Here is a 26,388-nt window from a genome sequence, read left to right on the forward strand (position 1 = left end):
TTTATGAAGTTTCCCTCCTTATGTAGCCTGGTGATGGATGTGTTTTTGTTACACAGGGAGTGTGGTTCTTTGTCACAAGAAGTCACAAGTCTCAAAGTGGGCTTCTCTGTGGGAGACACAACAGTACAAACAACATGTAAAGCTCCTACAGTAAATCCATCCCAAGCTCAGCTGAAGTAAGTCCTCTTGCAGCTACTAGATGACATTTGTTTGAAGTCTAAATATTCAAATTAATCTTAACTTCTTAGTCAGTTCATATATTTAGGTTCTTTAAAGATCTGAGGTTAGACCTAGAAAGGTTTGCAGTGTTTTGGGGAGAAATAGTTATAATGCAGAAGCCTCACTGTAAAACTTTTTACTGATTTTATTTATTTTACTTATTAGTGGAGTTGTTTAGCTGGAGGAAAAAAGAACAAAATACTCTGTGTTACTGACATTGCACAATCACAATGTGTTTGAATACTTAGTGTTATTCTGGAATGGGCATGATTGGAACAACCTGTAGGTTTTTGTCTGTAAGTTCATGACACGTTTGTTGGATCTGCTTCTAATGTTGTGATGAGCTGCAATTTTAACCTTGTTCCTCTGTAGTAAGAGTTCTTGTACTCCATGGGCTCCAGTCCTGTGAACGCTTACATGTGTAGTTTCTTTCCATCAGTGTGGGTAGTGTCCCTGAAATAAAAGGGTTTATACTTTTATAAGTATTTATTGTATAGAAGTGAAGCATGCACAGAGGTTTTTCAAAGAGAAGGACCACAGCTTGCACAGCTCACTGAAATGTAAATCAAGACTTCTATTTGTTCCTTTTAAGTAGCACTGCTTTTAATTCATGCATACACTGGGTTTCTAATTCTAATCATGTTTCCAGTGTAATCAAAAAAACTGTTCAGATTTCAGCAGCCTGGAGGAGGAAAAAAAAAAAAAAAGAAAACCACTCATTTTCACTTGGTATTCTTAGCATGAGAAGTCTGAGATGTTTGATAAAGTTTTGTTCCTGTATTTTACTATATGCCATAACCTGTCAATTTTAACATTTGGTTTAAAATTATGTTTTCGTAGTTTTATTGCCATCTGCTAACTAACATACTTCTGTAGAGTGCTGAGAGTGGGATGTGTCACTTCCACCTCAGGTCTTCCTGAGATGTCACATTCAGCTTGAATCTTCTCTTCATTTTTGTGAACGCTCCTGTACCACAGACCACGTAGTCTGTGTCGGTTCTCAGATCTGCTCTCTGATCTTGAGCAAAATAAAGGATTTAACTGATCATCGTTAACATATTAAACTGAATAGGGAATAAAGAAATGGATGCAAATGAAAGGTTAAGTACTAAGTCTCCTCTTAATAGAGTGAATCTTCACTAATAGAGTGAATGCTTTTTTTTTTTTTAAGCTTGCACACAAACCTTTGCAGGACTTGGCCAAACCATCTGTGCTTTTCGTGCTGCTTATGTGAACTGCTGCTGCTATTTAGGTTCGGGAGTTTAAAAAAAAAAAAAAGAAAAGGAAAAAAAAATGTACATTTGAAATAGATGTCAATTCTTTGAGCACACCACAGGCTAAGAACCAAGCTTTAGAAAGCTTTTTTTTTTTTTTTTTGCTTCTGGAAGACTGTCTGATACTATTGAATATTAATGGATATTTTCTACCTAAATAGAAATGTAGCTCTTTCACTTCGTCCTATTGCAAATAGCCATAAGCTGTGAAACTGGTTAGATACTGGGTCATTTGGGGCTAATGTGGTGTAAGGGATGAGGAACTGAGTTAAAATATTCCTAGTTCTTGCTTGCTTTGATTCTAAAAAGAATTTCTTGCATGGATGAATGCATAAGTGCACTAGTGAAGTATTTCAAATAAAAGCTGAAGGAAAAAAAGATAACTTTACTGCTGCCTGACATTAGGTATGAGGTTCTGGCCAAAAATAAAAAAACAGAGCAATAAAAGAGCTAAGCACCTTTTTACTCCATCGACTAATTCAGGTTTTGTTGGTGTAAACATCAAATTTTAGATTTGGGGATTGTTGCCTGAAGACATTGCCTTTAGCTCTTTACAGCTATGTTTACAGCTATGTTTAGCTCTAAATTGGAAGGTAAGTTGGAGAGAGGTAGCTCTACTGGTGCAGGTGAGCAGCTGCATGGAATTCTCCCAGAGATGAAGGCAATTTGACAAAATCACAAAAAAGTAACCAGGTCACTGAGCAGTTGCAATATTATCCGTGTAAGTATGCGGCTAGTTCATGCAGTTGAAACTCTGCCTGGGCTCTTGTGCATCTTTTGTAACACTTGGCTCAGCTTGACAGTCTGATCTGTCCTGCTTTTATTCACTTGGACTGTTGCTATACAGGTCAGACTTAGCCGTGCTTTGCTTCTACCATTTCATATTCCCCTCACGACTGCTTTGCTGTCATCACATACAGGCAACTTCTGCACTAGCATGACTGTGCCTCTCCTGCGTTCAGCTCATCGCTTCTGGTCCTCTCTCCCTTCTTGCGCTGATGTTGTTATTCTTTTAATCAGGGCTGCTGTGCTTTGCTCTTTATGTATGAAAGGTGAAGTTCCCCCAAACACCTTATTTTCTTCCTCTAAAAACCTCCACAAAGCTCTCCTTTGCAGGGATGCATGGATATAAAGCCTGGCTAGCATCACTGAGCGCTTCCGACTGCGTTGGGGAGTGCTTCCTGCTTCTGTCCTTGGCTGTCCTTACTTGTCCATATGCAGCTCGACCGGGAATTCTCCAGCAGAAAAAGCTTTGCTCTACTTCTGCTGTGATTAGTGACTGGGAGTTAATACCAACTAACGACTGCCTTAGTACCTGCTTTTAAAACTTACTGAAGACTGATAGGAATTCAAGACATGAGGGTAGTTTTCTAGAGGAGGAGCAATTCCCCATCAGTTTGGTAATCTTTCTCTGAAGGTAGTTGTCCTTGCTAATAAAGAAAGCAACACGTAGATGCCTTCTGAAGGCTTGTGGTGACTAATTGAAACAGGGATGTTGGACATAATTTTTCTCACCTAGTGTGTCAAATCTGCTTTGGAAATGACTAACCCTGATTCTGCTTTCTCAGACTGCTGGAATTTAAGGTGAGTTGGGGAAAGGTCGAGGCTACATTGTAGTAGTGTTTGGTATTGCAAGGGCCTTGCCTTTGATCTTTAAACAAGGTGGGAACAGTCCAATTCCCAAGTCCCCTCATCAAGATCGTGGAAGTCCATCTTGTCTGTAAATATAAATACTGATTTTTCTGGCATTTTCAGGTAACTTTAGGATTCTGGTGGGTAGCTAAGGGATGCTATCTAACATAATTATTGTTGAGAAAAATACTATGCAAAGTTAAGTAAGAAAATGACTAAATGAGGTTTACTTTCATCACTTTGAAAGAGCTGCAGAACTTCAGTGAAAGAAATCCCACAGAAATTCACAGAATGAACATTCTGCCTCTTAGGAGGTAAAACACCACTTTTAGGAGTTTAATCTAGAAAGGAAAACTAGAAATACTTGGAATTGTTATATTCCTTGCAAGAATACCAATTTCTGATTGAGAAATCTGATTTTTTTTTTTTAAAGTCTGCTAAGAGAAACTACGGTGAAACACCTCTCTGGACTGAAGTTGTATTTCAGCTACATTTTGAGTTTTCTTCATGAATGTGTAGTTTGGTAAATACCCTGCTCTTAGAAGTTAGTTGGAAACTTCGAAGCAAGTGCATGCATATTGAAGTCTGATTGCGTTAATGAAAAAAATATTTCCCATTGTTTTTTATAAGCAAGCTTAGAAACAGTCCCCATCAAATTCATTCTATATATGTAGATAAATAAATTTTGTCTTGGCAAGATGCTCACATGCAAAAAGGTGGACGTCTGCTTAAAGTCTTGGACAAATAATGTACAATATTTGATTCTTTTTAATAGGAACTGGAGAATGCTCTCAGATTTTTTTGATCTCTTATTCAATGGTCATCTTCAGTTCATAAACACATCTAAGTTTAATTGTGCAATAATGATTTTGGCCTCAGTATGTAAAGCAGATGTGTTTTTCCAGTGTGTTTAAAAGAGTAATATTTCAGTTTTGGGAACAGGGAATGTGAACACAATAGTGAAACCGAAATGAAATACCTTTCCCAGTTCTCTGAAATCTGCATTTAATTTGTCAAGATACAGTTGTGGGAAATACTCCACTAATGCAAACAATCTGCATGGGCGTTAGAAGTGTGGTGTTTTACCACAACTTATCAGTCTCTACTTTTAGTCATGGGCACCTTTTTCACCATACTGGGTTACAAATTCTAGGGTGGGGAAATACGTTATATATCTGCTCATTCCTACTCATCCTTACCTTTAAAACATTCAGGTACTGTTGCTTAAGAGATTAGAGTTACTGTATTTAACTTTGCTCTCAACTTGTTAGGGGATGGAAAAAAGGCACATAACCAAGTGTGTGAAAAATTGCAACAGCTATTTTGTATGTAGCTAAAATATTTCAAGTGCTGCTTCTGGAAGTGGAATGGGAAGAAGAGATGGCACACTGACACCAGGAGGGACTCTGCCAAGTTTGAGTGCTGTTCTGCTACCTGAGAAGGAAGGAAATCACTCAAACAGCTCCTGCTTTTCCTCATTATTTTTATATAATATTTATTTTTTTTTGGTGTTGCTTAATGAAATGTATGTCAATTTGCTGATGAGAGGATCAAATAGGTAGAAGGAAGTTTGTGAAATTCAACATATCTAGTCAATATGGCCAGTTCTAGTATGGTTCTAGCGCCTCTGCTTTGAACTGCATTAAACAAAATTAATCAAAAGGAGAAAAATGTACAAACTGGACATTATTGTTGACGTAAAGATGTATGTCTGAATCTTCAGTTCTGAAATCTTAAAAACAAACTGTTCTGAGTATATTAGAATATCATCGTACTTAGTGCTACAGACTCCTGGACATCAGAGCAAAACTAAAAATGTGAGAACTATGAGAGCAAGTGTCATATAAAGAAAGGCAGGCGTTTGTTTTAGTCCTTCTCCAGGAGAGATGGGGGAATGGATACATGTGGTAGTTGTCAGTGCAGTATTTGAATGACTAGTGGGGGGAAAAGTTTGGAAGCATTATGTACTTGTTGAATGTGGGATTACATTTTTCTTTGGTTTGTTAGTATGGATGAGCTAGAGCAAAGCTGAAACCTTTGACCTTTCACCAAAAAACTTTCACTTTTCACCCGCCTTGAATGCCAGGGGATTCTACAACTGAAAACTTGAAGTTGTTAGGAGTCCTTAGCATATAATGTTTTCAGATAAAGCTTGGTTTTTAGAAAAAAAAAAAGTTTCACTTCAAGGCTTTACTTAAGACAAAGAGGGGCAGCATGGTTCGTAATCCTGAGTGGTATTTACCAGGGTGAAGACCTAACTGAAATTCTTCTTTAGAAAAACTTGCATCAAAAGTAATGGGGGAAAAAAAATGAAAAACCTGCTTAGACTACTTCTGTTTATCACTGTTTTTAGAACAGAGTCTGTTTAAGCCAGTGTAGGCTGCACCCTATCTCTTCCTCCTGGCACTGACTGTGACTGGAACTTTTCTGACGCCCTGTTCTTACTGGCTTCGTTCTGGACACGCTCGGCCACGGTCACTGCGCTCCTCACACCAGGCCGCCCTACCCTGTGCTGCTCATCTCCTGTGCGACGATGGACAATGAGGTTGGATCAAGCCTGTCAGTAAGTAACGGGTTCTTCTGAGCCAGCTGTGCGTACACATGGGTGATTACTCAAATTTACTGTCCCCACACATCTTGCTCCCAGTAAACCTGCTCGTGCTGCTTCCATGTTCACTTGGGGTCTTCAAACCTTGAGAAAGAGGCTCATGTACTCTCCCTGCTATTCTGCATCCCACGTCCTGGTACTGCTGATTTAATGACAAGCTTGGAAGGGACAGACTCATCTCATAGGGGCTTAGTCTGTAGGAAATGCTGTATGAATGGTTTTTTGAGACAGTTCCAAAGAAAAGGTTAGTTGTTTGGAGGCAGTCAATGTGGCTTGAGCTGAGTAAATACAGTTGTCCCGGGAAAACTATAGTCAGTTTTCAAGTTGAAATTTAGGAACTCTTTCGTTAGTATTTTTGGCCACTGGACCTCTGTTATCCATCTGTTGAAGAGGTGTCATACTATGCTCCTTCTCAAAAGGAGGCAGTGGTTAGTAACTGGAATTAGTTGTTTTTATTAGCAATTCTTCTAGCTTTTTAAAAATAAGAACTGTCTTCCGTTTGCCTTCGTATGTTCAGGTCAACGTAAAATTTAAGATTAATTTCTGACACTTAAGTCTGTTGAATGGTATGTGTATCTATTTGGAGAGGGCTTCTTGTAGTTGTGAAATGTTTTTGATGCTGAGGTTGAGTTTGTGCTGGCCAGAGAGCACCTTCCTTGAACACAGAAGCTCGCACATGCCAGCTCTTGCCGTGTACCACACTAGGTCAGTGTGGTGAACGGGAGGAGGTGTGCTTTAGTGTCGTTTTCCAGAAATGTGTATTTCCAGTTCTTTGGTTTCACTTCCCAGCATTCATATTGATTTTAGACACTAACTTTCTGGTGCTGGGCTGTTATGCTCTGATGTGGAGTCAGTGGAGTGTTGGTCACAGCCAGCCCTTGTAAAAGCTTTGGGATCAATTCAGTAGTCCAGTGAAGCCTTCTGTACAGAGACTGGAAACATCTGATCTGATGTCTTTCAGCAGGAAGTTATTTTGGGGGAGCATGAGTATGTTTGATCATGAAATGCCCACCGCAATTAGCAATGTGTGAAGAAAGCAAATTAGTTGCAGGAAGGTCTATCTAGATGCATTGAGACAGGGAAGGATTAAACTCTAAGCTCTGGAGAGGCTCAGTGGCCTGCTGTATATACTCGTGTGGTACTGCATACATGGCTCTTGCAGGTGGGGACACTGAGGCCGCGTGAAAAGCATCACGGCTCATGTAGTAGGGTGATGGCTGTGTTCACGCAGGGTCAGCACTGCAGGGTCGGGCAGGACACCGCACTCCTCGCCTGTGGCTCCTCCCTGAAAACCCCGTTGTCTACATGAGGAAGTGCCTAGAGTTCAAGACCCAAACTTGCTCCTTGGTTACTATTCAGCGAGTGTAAATCGTTGTGAGAAGCTGTAGCATGGGTAGAGGTAGCAGGTAGCGTGCTTATGGGGTGCTGTCTCTTGGTAACCCTAAGGGTGGATGGGGTTGCGATACAGCACGGTCCCGTCCTGGTTTTGATCTTCTGCTTGGCTCCTGTTGGGCTGTCTAGCTGGGCTGTCTGTACTTTGAATTTTCCATTTCAGAGGTCCTTCAGTAACACCAGGTCACTCTTGGGTTTATAGCCATCACAGCTGCAGCAGCACAGTCTTTTGGGATTTAATACTGTGCTGAGTGTCCCCAGCTCATAGAAGAGTAAAATCAAGGCCTGGGTCTCTTGCTGGCAAAGACTTTAAGGACTAGGCTGGAGAAGAAAATTGTTTGGAAGTTGGTGTCCTTTAGGACAGAGCTGTGACAGACAAATGCCGTAAAGGGAAGAGTGGAAGTAGTGTAGTTTGAGGAGGGCGCAGGAATGAGTGAGCTTCCTCCTGGAGAAGAGCACACTTGAATTTACTTTTAAAATAAAGGGTGTGTGGCAGTACCATGTTTGATCCTCTGTAGGGGAGGGCATCCGAAAGGAGTCAACTCTGCATGCTGCTGTGCTTGGAGCTTTGCTAAGAGCAAGGATTAGGGGATAATTGTTTCCATTAGAAATAGTGGGAGAAGCCAGCCATGCTGATCACCCACGGGGGGCAGGGGCCAGGTGCCTCTTTCCCAGAAAGCTACCCCTGCAACATCACATGAGCCAAGCAGTAGGTAATTACAGCGTTTATAATGCCATTAACCTTTAATCACATAGTCCATTAGTGGACTAAGAGCATTTTAAAAAAATAAATAACAATCCACCAGGCCTTGGCGTGGTGTCTCGTGCAATTAGATTTTAGCAGGACTTCAGGCTGCATGCTGATGGGAGAAACCTCATGTGTGGTCAGGGAACCCCTGGGTAAGAGATACCACAGCAGAAATTTGTTTCTAGAGAGTGTCTCACTCTCGATGGCTGCCCTCTGTGTCACGGGAGGACTTTCTTAATGCCGAATGAAATGTAGCTTTAAAGGTCAGATTATCCATCAGTCCTGTGGGAGCCGCTGAGGAAATATTGTCAGCTCTAGTGTTTGCCTTTTTGCATGGGTGTGAAGCTGGCCTGGGTTCTGTAAATAATGAAGTTATATTTAGCTTTGAAGTGCATTATGTCAGAGCAGTTTCAGTGGTAACAAAACATTTAATAAAAAAGCATTAAGCAAGAGAACTTTTAAAAAATAAACGTCTTCCTACACTTAGCGCATTAGGGTGCTTAATCACCCCTTTGTGTGATTTTTGGTGTAATATGTATGGTATCAAATAACTGGTAAGCTACTTGGCATTTGTATAGCATCAAACAGCAGACTCCTTAGTCAGCCAGTGCATTGAAATAATTATATATAAGAAATACTTGTGGAAATTAACCCCTCCATCTTATAGAAATAACCATGGCAATCTGTGTGGAGATAGCAGCTATTACTGCCCACATACGGATTGGTTTTGTTTCCCTATCTAACGCTGAGGTAAACAGAGTAACTGGCACAGAATATGAAGTGTTTTCTCTACTGTTTAATGCTTTTCAGTGGATTCTGCTAACGCAGTAGCATTGGCTAGTTATTCCTGCGAAACTGTAAAATTGCTCAGGAGGGAACTGTTTCAGAATTGCTTGAGAGCAAGCCAGAAGTGTAATGCCTGCATACATAAAATACATTTTAAAAAGAAAAAGTTAAACCTCGATGGGAATTGCTGGTGATCTGCCTCTCAAGCTGAAGTTTACAGTTTCCCTTTATCAAATAATTTTAAAGTGAGCAACTCCTTCAGATGAGGAGGGGGGAAAAAAAGGCCTAATAAATACCTGTGTGGTTTTATATCTAGTTAATATATAGCAATTGTGCTGGCAAGCAATGCAGCTGCCTGTGCTAACTGATAGCAACTGTAAAGGTATGGAGTGAGCTGTCAGCTGCTGTAGGACACCAGCCCTGCCCAGCCCTTCTGCAGGGCATGTGGGTAGTTTATCCAGAGGCATTTGCTGTCTTGGTCTTGTTACTTGCGTTGCTTTGGTACAGAAGCAGCTAACACAAATACAACATGGGAGCTTTTTTCCTTTTCTTTCCTGTATGAGACCGGCTATTTTTAGTCTGCAAGGAATCACATCTACAGGAGGAGGAGGTACCAGATTCTGGGGCTTCTTCCCGAGGGTCCATAGTAGGTAGCTTCCAGGATCTACTTTAAGCTCCTTGGCCATACTTTCTCTACAGGTTTTCTAGAATAATTTTTTGGTATTCAAGGTCCAGGTGTCCATCCTAAACATGTCTATGCTTTTCTTATACCTGTTTGTACATCAGCTCTCCTTATATAGCAACATGGAGTTAATGTGAAATGTGACTGAAACCTGTAAACACTGTCAGTCTGACTGTAAAGCACTGAAGTCTGGCTGTAAATCTGTGTGTTCACCAAGACAGTTACTTGATTGTTTCTAGCATGGATTATCTTCTGTGTTAACCTTAAAATATTGTGTCACTGTATCTCTGCATGCCCAGTAGACACCTGGAGGTTGAATTAGTCCACAGAGATTCATTTACAGATGTCTGAAGCTTGTGTGTGGTGCTCCCCCAGAATAATCCTCTTGTTTTTAGCTGCATGCTTGGCAATTAGGACACAATCTGTACTACTTAAGGTATAAATAAGCATTTAGCATTACTTATGGATTACATTAGGACAACAGACGCTATTTTGAAGGAGCAGTTAATGAGTGGCCGGTTTCATAGAACAAACACTTGCAGTTGTGCACATGGAAAATAATTGAATTAAAGGGGAAAAAAGTGTCAAAATGTGATAGTAGCTTTCAACTACTTAATATTAAGTTTGTCTTTATTAGTTGTAAGAATTATGTATACTGAAGATAACTACCCGTGTATCTTCAGATCAAACATACACAGCCATGCAGGCAATTATTACTATTAAATATACCGACTTAAAGGAAAAAAAAGGGTAAGGGGTAAAAAAACTTGGAATCTGAATTCCAGCAGTGCTTTAGGTAGTAATGTACAACCTGGGTGAAGAGAGGAAATCTGATCCTCTGCAGATTTTATGTGATCTGAGGTAAGCCATTAACCGAACTTGAATTCTCTCCCTGCGTTTGATTCTAGAAGCACACGCCCAGAGATCTGTTGATGTGAGACCTAACTGTTGTGTGCCTTGCTTTCTGCTCCATGAAGTGGAAATAATAGGGCTTCCTCTACAGGGACGGTCAGGAATGTACCAAAATGAATGCGGGACATGAAGGGTGTTATTTAACTGTTGCTTGGTCAAGTAGCTGTGCCTTGTGCCTTGTACCCTGCCTCCCTGTCCTGTCCTCGCTGTGCTGAGCTGGTATGGAGCACCCTGTGGCCTCATGGTGACCTGGCAGTTTAGAAATAGAGCTGTTGAAAGAATGAAATGACATTTGCTTTTTGCCAGCTCTATTTCCCAGCCTGGTTCGCTGCTCAGCCACACAAATACTTCACCTGGCACAAGGCAGGGGGCAATGCAAGGCAGGAAAAGCAGCCAGGGGTAGGAGTTTACTAGACGGGTATTAAATGCTGGTGAACTAGACGCAAAACTGCACCTGAAGTTATGGCCATGGAGCATTGCCTGCCCAGCAGTTCTTTAATTTGAAAAATTACACGTCTGTGTCCCACTGACCTGCCACAGATGCCTTAGGGGCCTTCTGCCATGTTTTGAGGCAGTCGTGGTAAAAACATTTTTGTATCCTAACTTGAGGGATTCATTTGGTTAAGAAGCCAAAAACAGATGTTTCTGAAGCACAACGACCCGCTGGCGTTTGCCCTGTGGCCATGGGCAGACGTCAGTTGTGGCCTGCAGCAGGGCCCTGTCACGGTGTGCGTGCCTCAGGATGCCTGGGGCAGCGCGCAGGCCCGAGGGGCTCTTTGGGGGGTGCAGGTTTGCAGGTCTCGGGCCAGCTGAAGTGTAGAGCACACGGAGGTGTAAATCTGGGCCTGCTTGCGCAAAATTTCAATGTTGCTGATCAGCAGTGAGCAGCTCTGCCTTGGGTGTTTGTGCCTGGAGATAGCTGTGGGGGCAGCAAGCAGCCTGTAATACGTGTCGAGCTGCAGGACTGGTGCGTGCCTTATCGCTGCTTGGGAGTTGTGGGTGGGCTGCGGTGGGCTGCGTCTGGGCTAGCCTGTGCTGTGAGGAACCCAGCACAGCAGGCTTTGGATCTTTCCTTCCTATTGAATTTGTACTCTTGCTCTTGGACCAGAAGCTGCCCACGCCCTGTTCTCGGTGCCGATGTTTTCACTACTCATTCACGCTGAGGTAGCAAGGGAGGCAAGGACTGATCTGCAAAGTCGAACACTTACTAAACCTTTTATAAATTATATTAAAAAACAAAAACAAACAACAACAACAACAAAAAAAAACATTGCTATAGAAAGGACAAGAAGTTTAGGATGTTGAAGAGAGCAACAGTAAATGTAACTGCTCCTTGGAAAACTGTGCTTTCTTGTAGTGTTTTGTTATCTTGCTGAAGATGCCTGTTATGCAAAAGAGCTGGAGCACTTTGTCCTTTTTCTGCTTTGAACTTTGACCAATTGGTCAGGATTATTTATAAACCCAGGTGCTAATTACGCTGCTTCTCATTCCACTGAACAAAGGTATGCTGGCTCGCTTCCTTGCTGTAGTGAGTGTCTGTCTCCAGGACAAGAGATACCAAGCAAAATGGTTGACGAGGAAGCAAAGAGCTTACCTATGGAGCTGAGTGAGAAGGGAGGTGTGGAGAACAATGGATTTGTTCAAAATGAGGCTTTTGATGACAAGGAGACTGATACCAGTAGCCAAGAAGAAATGCCAAAAACATGCATTATTGGCGTGAACCCAGAAGCTACTGAGGAACCAGCTTTGGAGCCCTATGCAGGGATGCCGAAGGAAGTCTTGCTGAAGTTCTCCAGCCAAGCCCGGTACAGAGTCACCAGGGAGATTCTCTTTTGGCTCATAATCGCTGCTGCTGTCATGCTTGTGTGTGCTACGATTGCCATTATTGCTCTGTCCCCAAAGTGCCTCGACTGGTGGCAAGCTAGTCCTATTTACCAGATCTACCCTCGTTCTTTCAAGGACAGCGACATGGATGGGAATGGTGATCTGAAAGGTGGGTGAACTTCCATTTTTGTTGTGTGTAGTGCAGGGCAGCAGTCATTTGTGTGTATTTATATATATATAAAAATTTAAAAAATAGTTACAGTCCATCAGAGAAAGCCACTTGAGAGTGGCGTGTAAGACTTGTTTTACTTATCACCAATGGCCACTTACATTCTCATTACTAGATCTCACCTGGAGTTTCTTGCTCAAGTCAAGTCTAAACCTGGAGTTAGACCAAAAGTTTAGGTATGGGATTGAGAGCAAACAGCAGAACTTTAAAGTGGCTTGAAATGGTTTCCATTTTGTGGTCTCATGCTACTCCTGAAGAAATTTCAAGATTGCCCTGCTAGCTGAGATCAGTAAAAAGTGGGGGTGATTAATGTATCAAAGGGATCTGTGTTCCATCTTCGAGAACCCACAGCAAACTTACTTCAACAAAAATATTTTGTCTTTTGTAAAGAGTTGATGATGCCCTTTTCATTTACATAGGTATCCAAGAAAAGCTGGACCATATAGTGAATTTGAACATAAAAACAGTCTGGATCACTTCTTTCTACAAGTCCCCCTTAAAAGACCTTGGCTATGGAGCTGAAGACTTCTATGATATTGATCCCATGTTTGGATCAATGAGTGATTTTGAGAATCTGCTTGCAGCCGTACATGATCGAGGTAAGCTGCAACTCTGATCAAAATAGCTCTATTAAAAAAGTGTTCACTTGCATGATAGAGGTGTGCCTTGTACCATTAAGTTCCGATCTTGAGTTTTCATGAGCACGCATGCAGGGCTCACCTAGTGCTGTGGTCCCTGCTGGGTCTGGGAGTGCGTGTCAACGGCCCAGGGGCATCACGCCTGCCAGGCAGTCGTGGCCTTACTGATGGCTGCTTTCTGGAGAAAGCAGAAAAACAATTAAGAGGCTGGGAGGAAGCATGCGCTTCCTTCCTGCAATTGCATCCTTGGTTGGTGTGTGTATGCCTTAGACTCAACGCTTGCCCAGGTGTTTCCTTCTTACAGCCGCTGGGCTGAATGGAAAATGGTTTGCCAGTCTCAAAAGCGTTTGAGATTTTTAAAAAAGCCTGATCTGTAGGAAGGGTGAGGAAGAACATATGTTCATTAATGCTTGTGAAGTGGTGATGCCCATTTCCCAGCTGTGAGATGGGAGAGATATGTTGAAATCAGAGTTCTTGGCCAGACTTGGTTGAAGTGGTTCATAACCACAGAAATCTGCTCTGGTTTTCTTCCCTCTTTATAGGGAAGAGTCCCAGCAAGATGTGCTGACCCTGCTTGCTGACCCTCATTAGTTTAGCCAGACCGGTAGCCTGGGGCTTTTTGTCTTTGTGTGTGTTGGCCCCAGCCAACAGGGCTGTGTGAACCCAAGCTACATGCTTGCGTGTTCCTCGAGCACAAACCCAAGCTCCCAGGCTTTGGAAGAAGCCCAAATGCTTGTGATACGTTTAAAAAAAATAAAATAAAATAAAATAGAAAAAGCTGTGTCTTAAAAGGTTGAATTAAATATATTTATGATTTGATTTATAAGGGTTAAAAGTGATAATGGACTTAATACCAAACCACACAAGCGACAAGCACCGATGGTTTCAGCTTAGTCGCAACCGGACTGGGAAGTACACAGACTACTACATCTGGCAGGACTGTGTGCAGGCGGGGGCAGTGATCGCTGTGCCCAACAACTGGGTAAGTGTGGGCAGGGACGCTTGTAAATTAGGTTGCAGGTTGCCTGTAACAACAACGCCTAGAACATCGTTGTCCCGGTGGACACGGGGCTGTAAATGGTTGCTCACGGGTATGGACCGAGGTTACGAAGTGAGGCTGTGTTGGGTTAAGATTTAAACTGGTTCAGGGTGGAGGGGTTCCTACCTCAAACAATTTAAAAAATTACTCCATGCTAGAAACTGCATCTCTGCTCTGCAATCATAGTTGTGGAGAAGCAAAGCAATATGTTCTAGGCTTTTTTCCCCCTTTTCTGGAAGGTGGATCTCCTTTTTCATTTGCTTTGGGAGAAAAAAGGCAAATGTATGTATTCCATATATATGGTTGTCCAGAGAAGCTGTGGATGCCCCATCCCTGGAAGTGTTCAAGGCCAGCCTGGATGGGGCTTTGGGCAGCCTGGTCTGGTGGGAGGTGTCCCTGCCCATGGCAGAGGGGTTGCAATTATATGATCTTTAAGGTCCCTTCCAGCCCAAACCACTCTGCGATTCTCATTTATCTGAACTCTGAATTGATCGGTGCATGGTTAAGAGTTTGTATATTCTAAAACCTCCAGGTGGGATTGTTATTTCCTTCCCCATTTTGTTCCCCCAAACAACCATTTTGTTTGGTTGGTTTTGTTGTGCTTTTTTTTTTGGTGTGTTTTTAACTGGAGTCTTAAGAGCCACCTCAGTTTTTGGAATTCTTTATTACAGAGATCATAAAATTAACATTTTAACACACTGACTGTGGTTAGTGCTTCAAAGGGACAATACCAGATTAAAGAAAGTGAACTAAAGCTATTTTTAACAACAGTTTTAGGAAAACTAATTCCAAGAGAAATGGTTCCACCCATGTTTCCCCCTCTTTGTTATAATTCCCAGCAGAAGTCTACTTAAAGAGGAATGAAACAAAGCATTGAACATGAGATACATGTGGCAAAGCCTGACTGAAAGGAAGAGCAACTAATAGGAGAAGGAAATAAGAAACAAAGTGTCAAAGTCTATTTAAAATTTAGTCCATCAATTAGGCTTTTTGTGCTTTATTATGTGCTTGTAATGCGCCACATCGTGAAGCATGCATATGACTAATTGTTAATTTGAGAGTTTGGATTATTTTTCTTCCCACTTACATGAACAGGTGAGCGTCTATGGGAATTCCAGCTGGCAGTTTGACGATGTGAGAAAACAGTGTTATTTTCATCAGTTTGGGAAAGAACAGCCAGATTTAAATTTCCGCAACCTTGCTGTTCAACAAGAAATCCATGTAAGTATGTGGCCTGTTGCTGCTGCACCGATAGCTAAGCAGATATTTCTGTGCTTGATTTGATTCTTTGTGCTACACAATTTACAATCTAGTTGGAAATAATTCAAGATCTACAGTGCATGTATTGAAACAAAAAAGCATCTAGACAAACTTTAAGTTTGAAAATTCAAGCTTTATCTTCTGATGCTTCCAGTATCAGAGCTACTTTGTTTCAAGTCTTTTTAATTTAAAAGCAAGCAATACCACCCACCCTCCAAAAAAAAAAAAAAAATATCCAAATGAAACTGTCCTTGAGTGGAGATACTGGCGGTGGGTTTTTTTCAGTGCTCTGTCTGATGATTATTGCTTTTTATGCTGGTTTAAGTCCCTGCTCTCACAAGCACCTGGCAAGATCTTGATCATTTTTGGAACAGGCTATTGCTCTTTAAAAGGAGTTCCTTTAGCCTTCAGTGGGAAGTGGAAGGGGATCCTCATTTCTTTGCTTTGAACCTTTAAGAGCCCTCTTGCTTTTCAGCATAGCCTCATGCATAAGCGGTTCATGCTTGCTCTCTGTGAACCATATGCGTCCTTCAGCTTACGTATTTTTTTCCACTCGTTTTCTCAAACGTGGATGGCCAGAATTAAACATACTTACAGAAGAGGTGCCTGGGTCAAATTTTCTACAGTGGCATAAATACTCCCCCTCTAAGCCCTAAGATTGTAACTTTCCTTGAAGATGCTGCTGGTAGTCTCATAAAATGACTGCTGTAAGGAAACAGTTGTGTGCTGTCAAGTCTGGTCTCCACCAGGAGCCAACAATGAAGGCATTTACTGCATTTGTGTGTTGCATGGAGGACAGCATTTAATGAGAGGACTGACCTGGATGGTCAAGTGTCTTGTACTGAAGCTGGTGCTGAAGCACAGCTGAATCAGGCAAGCTGAGAGAAGCTGTAATCTCTGTTGATACAAGGAGGTGTTAATTAGCCAGCCCAATGGGGGGTGGCACCTTGTTTTAGCAGAGGTGTTTGGATTTTTGAGGAAGTGAGGCAATGCTGATCTGAAATGCAAGGAATGCCTGGGCTTGATAAGAAGGAGTTAGTTTCGGTCTCTCTGCATCTCTGACCACTTTATGTGGGGAGGAACATGGACAGCCTTTACAGCCAGGAATGTTTCACCAAGGAGTGGTTGTGTTCTGATAAAACTTCATGCCTGCCTCCACCACGTCTCCCAGTAGACAAAACGTAATTCATTAACGCATTGGGAAACAGGTCTGAAGATGGGGATTATGACAGCTGCTTCTTTTTTTCCTTTTTTTTCTTCCTTTTGAGTAGTACAGCTACCTCAAGTGTGTTGATGTTAGTTCTTCAGCGTTTGTTGTTCTGTACTGTTGAATTTTGGTGCGTTTCTTTGGTGCTAGTCTTCATGCCTGCCTGATTCTAGTATGAGTATCTAATGGGCTGTCTCTGCAGTATCTTTCTTCACTGTTGGTGTTGCAAGTGCATGAAGAAACAAACCAAAACGTTTTTGGTCTTAATTGTTAGCTGAAGCATGAACTGGGTTGATCTCAAGACTGATCGTTGACAAACTCCCCTGGTAACTTCTCTGTCTTGATGCTTCCCATAACATCATGTCTTTCTCCTTTTTTCTGCTGTTAAACGTACTTTTCAATAGTCATGGCTATTTTTTTTTCTTTTTTGAATGGTACCCGGTACATTGCTGAAGTAGCAAATAGATGCTGCATGTCTTATGCATAGAGATGAAACAAAGACTAGTAAGTTTAATCTGATAATACCCACCTCTGGTAAATGCTTGTAAACATCATTGATTCCTCCAGCATGTTAAAGAATAATCTTTGTCTAGTATGTTAATTCAAAATCCTCTTTCAGGTTAGGACTACAATCGGTCTAATCAAGTCAGTGTTTTATACTGCTGATACCTGGTGCTGCTTTTGTGATGAGCATGTGCCTAAACATTTACTGTTTGGAGGATTCAGTATTGGACAGACACTGCATTGAGAGCTGCTGCTTTCAGAATGGTTCCACGAGAAAGCACAGCTCCAAAGGTGGAATCCTGATTTGCCAAAAATCTGTAAAGCTTGAATGTGGAGTGGTTCTACTCCAGCCTATTCTGGCAAGTGTGTTCAATACACATGTTAAAAATTAAAAATAAGACAATTTTTTTTGTGCGTACATGAAAAAAACAGTATCTGGTCTAAAGGAACACGTGCACAAACTGCTCAAGGGGGGTTGAACTTTAGAGTTGTTTGTGAAAACCAAAGCAATTAGAATTTTAGTATTATAACAGCTACTGAAGTAGGAAGTAATTCTACTAATAGTGACTAACCTCTGCCTTTGGTAGTGGAATTATTATTCAAGTTAACTGCTATAGATTTAAATTTTTTCATGTTCCTGCAAATCAACAAATAAGCCTGAAAATAAAATGGAAAAAAAAACAAACACATCTGTCAAATAAAAGGGAACAAGCATTTTAAGAGCTCTATTGTATAAAAAGAAAATTGGTGGCACAAGGTCTGTGCAGAACAACATATTCTTGCATATTTGAATCAATGTGTTCTAATTGTGTGCAGGCAAGATGGGTGTTCACCAACAATAGTGCGTAGCATGATCCCAGTTGTTCTGATGGAAGAGATTAGAAGGCTCCTAGTGAGGCATGCCCTGGCTTTGGTCTCATGAATTATGGGAGAATTTAGACCAGTCTTTTATACCGGAAGAAGTAATAAGACATTTTCTATTTGTATGTCAGTGATAACTCAACAGGATTCACTTTAACTTCTAGTTAAAAAAAAAAAAAATACAAATTCAAAAATAAATTGTTATATATTATTACCTACAGTAGGTTTAGTTTTCCTCTTTAAGTACATGCTATTTTGAATGGTATAGGCTCACTTGAAATTCTCAACTTTTCCCTTGTCTAGGATATTATCAAATTTTGGCTTGGCAAAGGAGTTGATGGATTTAGTTTTGTCGCTGTTAAATTTCTTCTAGAAGCCACGCACCTACGAAATGAACCGCAAGTGAACAAGTCTCAGAATTCTGTAATATATATTTTCTTTTTTTCCTGTATTTTCTACTGGGGCAAGAGAAGTGTATGTTTTTACTCTTCGGGGTCTTAATTAGGGCTTTAGGAATAAGGAGTCATTCCTTGGAAGGGAAGTGACTCCTGGGTTCCCTGCAGCAGGAGTACGTACAAGAAAGAAGCAAAGCAAGAGTGCTAAGAAAATTGTCCATATGCCCTCCGTATTTCTGTTCTGACAGTTGCTTTGAATTTTGTTTGAAATACTTGGCTTTCAAATTATATTCTAAAAAGACCAGTGTTGTGAGTTTCAAAGATCTATCGGTTGTCTTTGGGGAGCTCATTACAAGAGGTAGGCTCAATGCTCTGTCTCACTTGGGACCCCATAGCAGTCACTAGCACATATTTCTTTTAAAGTGCTAATAGGAATCGGAGTAAAACAAGCAGCAACAAAAAACCCACCTAATTGGCAGCACATTACAGTGAGAGGTGGCCAGAGGCGTTGCGAAGCACCCGCCCTATTGTTTTTGCTGAGGTGATGAACCCAGCGATGTTAGCAGATAGTGCGGGCAGTGAGATGCTGTTCCCCTGCTGAGCTGGGGATCACACAAAACTCATCAGCTCTTCAAATACTGTTGCTTTAAGTTACCACAACAACAACATGGCGTGTAGCCAGTGTGCTCAGTGCTGCAGGTGGGCTCTGCTGCCTAGTGCTGGGGACGGTTCCTCGAGCCCAGTTCAGATCCGCACTGTTACCGTTGGTATGCTAAGCTCATTTCAGTTAAAATTTTACCTGTGTTGATGGATTGTCTCAAGAGTGGACAGGAAGAATTTGGGGAGTTCTGAATTCTTAAAAAATACTGGGGAACTAATGGGGAATATTGCCTTGGCCTTTAAGGAGAGCATCACAGCCTATTCCGAGCTCTACCATGACTACACAACCACCCAAGTTGGCATGCACGACATCATCCGTAGCTTCCGCCAAACCATGGATCAATACAGCAGTGAACCCGGCCGATACAGGTAATCATTATTAGGGCTAGTGAATTCTTTTCCTGATTGTCACCTTCTTGCTAGCAATAAAATGTTTTTTTAATAACATAATGTGCTGTAAAATGTGTTCTTACCAAATGCAAACGGCAGTGCATAGGCTATGCTATCTCTTCCCCAATGTGTACAGGAGAAGTGTACAGTGAGTTGGTCCAGGTAGCTCCAGGCATGATGATACAGAAGTAGGCAGAGTGTGTGACCACAGAGGTTGTGGCACCACTGTAATTAAAGCCCATGAGGCTGATCCACTGTAGCATTAATAACACAGTTCATAATGGTTCTGTAGTCAGAGTGTTAGAATCACAGAATGGTTGAGGTTTGAAGGAACCTGTGGAGGTGCTCTGGTCCCACTGCCCTGCTCAGGCAGGGCCACTTGGAGCTGGTTGCCCAGGACCATGTCCAGGTAGCTTTTGAGGACCTCCAAGGGTGGAGACTACAACCCCGCTGTGCAACCCGTGCCAGTGCTCAGTCCGTCTTGCAAAACTAAAAAACAAAAAAGTGTTTCTTTGCATTCAGGCCGAACCTCCTGTGTTCCAGTTGGTGCCCATTGCCTCTTGTCCTGTCACTGGGCACCACTGAAGAGCCCGGCTCCATCTTCTTTACATTGTCCCTTAAGATACTGAGATACACTGAGGTCCCCCTGAGAGTTCTCTTCTCCAGGCTGAACAATGCTATCTGTCAGCCATTCACAGAATCACAGAATCGTCTAGGTTGGAAGAGACCTCCAAGATCACCGAGTCCAACCTCTGACCTAACACTAACAAGTCCTCCACTAAGCCATATCCCTAAGCTGTACATCTAAACGTCTTTTAAAGACCTCCAGGGATGGTGACTCAACCACTTCCCTGGACAGCCCATTCCAATGCCTAACAACCCTTTCAGTAAAGAAGTTCTTCCTAATATCCAGCCTAAACCTCCCCTGGTGCAACTTCAGCCCATTCCCCCTCGTCCTGTCACCAGGCATGTGGGAGAATAGACCAACCCCCACCTCACTACAGCCTTCTTTAAGGTACCTGTAGAGTGTGATAAGGTCGCCCCTGAGCCTCTTCTTCTCCAGGCTGAACAAGAGAGATGCTCATCATCTTTGTGCCCCTTTGCTGGACTTCCTCCAGTAGTTCATGTCTCTCTAGATCTGGGCTCCCAGTACAAGCCCCCATACTCCAGGTGTGGCCTCACCAGTGCTGAGTAGAAGAAAAGGATCACCTCACTTGACCTGCTGGCAGTGCTGCTCCCAATGCAACCCAAAACTCTCACCTTCTTTGTGGGAAGGGCATGTGTCTGACTCATGTTCAGCATGTCAAACAGGACCTCCAGGACATTTTCTGCAAAGCTTCTTTTCAGCATGGAAATTGCTAAAAATGTTCTTCTGTGCGTGTGGTTTTGGAAAGAGAAGGCTCATTAAGATACAGCCTTTTGCTGTAGGTTTTTCACCAGAAATTTCCAAGTAATATCTCCTATTACTCACTTTACAAAATCTAAGCTTCTCTGTGTTTTTGATGGGAAGGAGGGAAGCAGATGTAATTCTTAATCCTGTATTATTTTCTAAGAATGCCAGACACTTTCTAGCTTTCTTCAGCTCTGTACAAACCAGGACTGGTACAAAAAAAGTACTTGTGTACTTCTTTGTAGATTTATGGGTTCTGATGGTGATGAAAAGGAAGACATAGGAGCAACAATGATGTATTATGGAACAACTTTTGTCCAAGAAGCAGACTTCCCATTCAATTTCTACCTAATTAACATGAAAAATCTATCAGGAAACAGTATTTTTGAAGCCGTCAACTTGTGGATGAAAAACATGCCTAAAGGGAAATGGCCAAACTGGGCGGTAAGAGTTCTGGACTTATCCTTACTGGAAGGGCCAACCTAGGTGATAACCGTAGGTGATAGTTCCTCTTAAGGTGATAGAAACCTCCCCCCCACACATGTTAATTTCCGTGGGATTAACTTTGCAGGTATTTGCTATGAAGCATGGTTGGGATGTGCAGGGGATGAGCCACTACGGGCTTTGATTTCCCCAAATGTAACGTGGGGGCAGCTCTATTTACCTATCGGATGGGACTCTCAGGAATGCAGTTTTGTATCCTCAAGGCTGTGTCTCTGGGGAAGGGGGCAAAATGCCCAAGGGAGTATTTAGAAACAGCTTTTGGCTGTAATGGCTTTCAGAAAGAAAAAGGCAACATACAGGGACCATGTGGAGTTGCAGCTACTGGTGTTTCACCACATTCCTTCCTACACACAGATCTTTTGTTCCAGTCCCATGCTCAAGCATGCCTACCTTTTGGGTGTTCTCCTTCAGGGCTGCCAGCTTTTCCCAGCCCCAGTAAAAAAGTCATCTTCTCAAAACAAGCACCACCTTCACATGGCAGAGAGAATGGTAGAAATCTGAGGGAAATGTTACCGGGGGGAGTTAATGAAGTCTCAGGCTGATTTGTCATCTCCCTGTGCTTCTACCACCTACGTTCTAAAATATTTTGGGCAGAAATTTGTACTGGTGTCAAAATCAAGATTCAACTTGCAGACCTGGAGGTGAAAGGGGAAAAATTACCTGCTACATTATTCAATCAACTAATAACACTACAGGTCTTTCTAAGTGGTAAGGCCCTTTTCTCAAAATAAGCCACTCTCGTCATTTATTTCTTTTGGGTGATAGTGGCATTAGTGTAATTATGCACTTGGAATAGTCAAGGGAGCATTTGGCCAATACACATGAAATACATTTAGCTACTTACCTAGGTGGTGATGTTTGGTGTATGTCCCTTTATAGGAGAAGATAGGCTGGAATCCTTCCTTTCAGCCCCGTGAAGACAGGCCAATTCAAATACATTTTTCTGTTTATTTTGTTGCCTGTGGATAGAATTTCACTCGAAATGGTTTGCCTTAGAGTAGTTTCATGTATGCATAGAATTTTATAATGTCTGTTTAACAGAATGTTGTTTTCTTCAGGTCGGAAGCCCTAACACTGCTCGGATTTCATCTCGCTTTGGGAAGAAATATGTCAGTGTTATAAACATGCTGCTTTTAACCCTCCCTGGTACTCCTATAACTTACTATGGTGAAGAAATAGGTATGGAGAACATTGCTTCAGGAAATGTAAGTGAAGAGTACATAAATTCTGATCCTGTTACTTAGTTCTGAGAAATGGAACTACCAAAAATACAAGAACTCTTGATTAATTGACCAACTCCAGTCTTTGTCAATATTTAGGTGGTATTCTGTGTTCCACATTGCAAAGCCATTGTACAGACTGCAGAAACAGCCAGGCCAGAGACCAGAACTGAGGCCCTGATGCATGCTGAGCTGCAGGGTTATAATCCTGGTCCCTGCCTGCTGCCAGATTAGTTTTTGTTGCTTTTCTTCGCTTCAGCAGAAGAGGCAGCAAGTGCCCAGGCCTGGGCTAGTGGCTTTGAGAGGTGCGTTCGGTCACCTGAGGCAAGAGGAACAGAGTTCTGTATCCCCTTCCTCTCACAGTACTTGATTCACTCTGTCAAAGTCCATTATTTCCTGGCTACTTCTTAGAGGAAACCAAAGTTCATGGGAGCATAGCTAGAGCCACAGTCTCCTGGAGACTACTTTGCTCTCACTATAAAGAGGCACCTCCCTAAACCACAGCCCTTGCTAAAATGCCCAAGCTCAGAAGGGGCGTCCCCTAAAAAGGGTGGGCGTACAGATCAGCCACTGCTTAGCATTTCCTGGTGGAAGGGGCTTTTCCTACCCACAAACGGATTTCTTTGGATTTCTATTTTAGATCCAAAGGTATAAAAGATTTAGGTACCTGAGCCCTGGGACCAGCTCCCTAACTCATTTGTTCGTGGTTGCAGCTAACACCCAGCAGGATGTTTCTGTTTTGTTAGGCAATGGAAATGTTCAGAATTACGTTTATTCAAGGTCATGGGATTAAACCAAAGTGCCTGTGCCTTTCACACTGTGATGACCTACCTGAGTTTCAGTTTTCATATTCTGCCCATATTAATTTCTCATCTCTTCCCTGATTGTACCTGACTGCTGTTGTATCTTTTGTCAGAGACGTACTGGCATGGCTGGAAAAGGTCATGCCCAAAAGGGAACAGCTCAGCTCTGCCTCTTACGACCATATTTGAGCACCTTAAGAACATGCTCCTATGGCAGATGCTGTTTTTGCTGTGGAAATCCTCTATTACAGAATGAGACACTTGTGGTGATGTTATCAACAGTATTGGCAAGTTTTGTACCAAAGGGAAGGAAGCACTTGCACAGAAGCACAGGATCATCTCTAGGTTTGTCTGATTCAGATGTGAGGTAGTGGTTCCTTGACTTAGGAAATCTTTCCCCTGAGAAATGCCAGGGTCAAAGCATCTCCTGCATTTTCATACTGCTGTTGATTACTGTAGGCAGAAAGATACTCTTCAGAAAAGTGGCTTGCCCTTGGCTCCTCAGGGTATGCTTGTTTAGTAGCCACCCTGTGGCTCATGGCTTTGTAACAATGCAAAACCACGCTTCGTTCAGTCTGGAAGAGGAAGAATCCCTGATTAATGGGTGTCTTAGAAAGATGGAGAGTATTTGCTAAGGGAATAGTTTTTATCCCCAGCATTTGAAAATCTTCAAGAAAAACTAAAAGAGGTAAAGATGAAAGGCAGCGTTACCAGTGTTGAAAACTTAGGTTTCTTTTTTCCTGCTTTTCAGAACATGCTAAAAGGAGAAACCCATTATTTATAATGTCACGAAGCAAAGTGACAATTTCTTTTGTTGAGCTGCTTTTCTGACAGATTGTATTGAAAAGTGCCCTTTATATGAAAAACAGTTTTCATCGAAAACAAACACCCAAAGTATGTGCAAAATATTTTATGCCCTCTTATATCATTAAATTTAAGTGTCAGATCTTTTGGCAAGCTCTTCAATAACAATGAGGAAGCTTTTTCAGAATTTTTCTGAATCCTTCAAAGTGAGAACTTCAGACTTTTTACATCAACACTTTTTAATCAGCTAAAACCTGGTATTCAGTACAATTTTTGCACTTGAGAAAAAATGTATTTCTAATATAAGAAATCCTCTCCAAATTGTAGTCCTTGAAAATATATGCTCGAAGGGATCTATGGTGAAAAGTGTGATGGTTACAAGAAAGCAGATACTGAAGAACATTTACTAGTTGTTTACTGTTCTCTCTTCTTGGCACTCGTTACCTCATATGTTCACTAACGGCGTGTCTAGTTACCCATCAGAATATTCTAGCTGTCTTTTATCCAACCTTCTGTTGCAAGGCAAGGCTACTAGACTCATCTGGGGACTCTAAATTTTACCCAGTGATGCCACATCTATTAGACTTTCTGTTCTCTTCCATTTCAGCAGTTGTCTCCATTCATATTTTCTCACTGTTTCTATTTAGATTTGCAGCAGGGTTACATCCTCCGTGTTGCATCTTAACACGAGCTAGAGAAAACAATACTGAAATGGTGATTGTATGGAATATGTTGAGAGCATGTTATTTAAGGGATAACTTTTTAACAGACGAATCAAAGTAGAAACTTCTTGGCAACAGCTCTAAACCCACTTTATTTTCCAGGTGACCTTCCCAGAGAAATCCCCCATGCAGTGGGATGGCCAAGTTAACGCTGGTTTTACTGAAGGCACCAGTAGCTGGTTACCCGTTAACCCTGACTACCAAAGTGTGAATGTTGAAGTAGGTATTTGTGTGACAAACCAAAGGTCTGAAAATATTGTAATGCATCTCTTTCGCTCTGACTTCCTAGTGGGAACTGGCAGTGTAGCCAATAAAAACAAACTCCAGGGAGGAAAACAGAAAGGTATGGAATCCTAACTAATTTTATGAGAGAAGGAAATCCTTGCACCAGCGAGGAGTCTACTTCATCTATATTCATTTAGACAGAGCAACTGCAATTACAATGTACGGGTGGCTTTTAACATCCTTTTAATCATTTTAACATTAAACTGAAATCCAGCCTTTGTTTATATTAATATATAGAGCACCATCCTTGTAACAAGAACTTAATATAGACCATCTGTAATGTAAGTAAATAAATTTTTCAAAGCAGTTGAGCAGTGGATCAAACAGATTTTGCTGATCTACAGTGCTGATCAGAACTGAAGACAAAAATATGATTCAAAGACAGGAAAAAAATAAAATAGGAAATAAATTCTGTGATTTCAGTAGATCAGACTCAATGAAAAAAGTTCACGGTCAAGCTTTAAAGGCTATGGCTTTCTGCGGAATAAACAATAAATACTCAAAAGGACACCTGGGGAGGTAGAAGTAGCGTCACTGACAGAGGAATTCTGTCCTGCCAAATAACCTCCATCTCTGCCACTGCATGAATCCCAAGAAAGTGCAGGAGAAAAAGCAGTTTTGCAGTGGAATTAGCAGACAAATTTGAAGAGTTAATTGTCAAAACTGAATTTTAATATGCACGTTCTTGGCAGACCGTGTGGGTGTGAAGGAAGTAATATCTCCTCCATTCGGTGGGAAGAAACAACCCCATTAATGCTGACTTTGTTGCAGGTACAGATGACCTGGTCCAACTCAACCCTGAGCTTATACAGAGAGCTAACTTTACTTCGCAACAATGAGCTGCCCATTCATCGGGGATGGATGTGCTACATCTGGAATGACAGTAATGTTTTTGTGTATGTGAGGGAATTGGATGGGTTAGATAGAGTCTTTATGATGGTTCTCAATTTTGGACAGGAATCGACGATAGACCTGAAAGGTATAGTTCCTAGTCTTCCCTCAGTAGCTACTATAAGACTAAGTACCAATTTTAGCAATACTGGTAAAGCTGTCAATACCAACACAATTAAAACTGAAGCGGGAGAAGGCCTGGTCCTTGAATATAAAACAGGAAAACCTGTTCATACTATGGAGGCTTTTCAAGACAACTGTTTTGTGGCAGAAAAAGCTTGTTATTCCAGTGCCTTTAATTTACTGTATGTGAACTGTTAAGTGCAAGAGTAGAATAACCAAGTTTTCATGTTAGTTTAGAAAATGCTGATTTCAAAGAACAGGAAAAAATCTCTTTTTATGGCTTTTCAAACTTGCTTTGTGTACAAAATAAACAGCCTGAAAAATGAAATTAATACCTAATTGTCTTGTATCTGTATTGGTAATGAAACACTGGTCCGGTATAAACA

At 41.7% G+C, this 26,388-nt stretch overlaps 1 protein-coding gene across 4 annotated transcripts; it reads left to right on the forward strand.

Moving 5' to 3' along the window:
• Window positions 1-64: 64 nt before the first annotated feature.
• SLC3A1 (solute carrier family 3 member 1) lies at window positions 65-26,331 on the forward strand. Of its 4 annotated transcripts, none has more exons than XM_080587242.1 (11): window positions 65-9,309; window positions 11,756-12,246; window positions 12,726-12,905; window positions 13,772-13,926; window positions 15,079-15,204; window positions 18,119-18,238; window positions 19,115-19,239; window positions 20,896-21,094; window positions 22,213-22,359; window positions 24,806-24,922; window positions 25,760-26,331. In XM_080587242.1, the coding sequence occupies exons 1-11, from the start codon at window positions 9,218-9,220 to the stop codon at window positions 26,198-26,200; spliced, it is 2,193 nt and encodes a 730-aa protein (XP_080443368.1). In that variant the 5' UTR covers window positions 65-9,217; the 3' UTR covers window positions 26,201-26,331. The 4 variants fall into 4 exon arrangements, with proteins under 4 accessions (XP_080443368.1, XP_080443370.1, XP_080443371.1 ...); XM_080587244.1 differs by having other exon boundaries at window positions 65-5,688; window positions 11,365-12,246; XM_080587245.1 differs by having other exon boundaries at window positions 65-5,688; window positions 11,611-12,246.
• The last annotated feature ends 57 nt before the right edge of the window (window positions 26,332-26,388 follow it).

The sequence above is a fragment of the Anser brachyrhynchus genome (genome assembly GCF_964034855.1).
Source record: "Anser brachyrhynchus genome assembly, chromosome: 3".
NCBI lineage: Eukaryota > Metazoa > Chordata > Aves > Anseriformes > Anatidae > Anser > Anser brachyrhynchus.

Bases quoted from the DNA above. Each gene is read 5' to 3' on its own strand.
- SLC3A1 (XM_080587242.1), top strand. From the start codon at position 9,218: ATGAGACCGGCTATTTTTAGTCTGCAAGGAATCACATCTACAGGAGGA. The intron at 12,247-12,725 runs GTGGGTGAACTT...TCATTTACATAG, and splicing joins TGGGAATGGTGATCTGAAAG to GTATCCAAGAAAAGCTGGAC. The intron at 24,923-25,759 runs GTAGGTATTTGT...ACTTTGTTGCAG, and splicing joins ACCAAAGTGTGAATGTTGAA to GTACAGATGACCTGGTCCAA.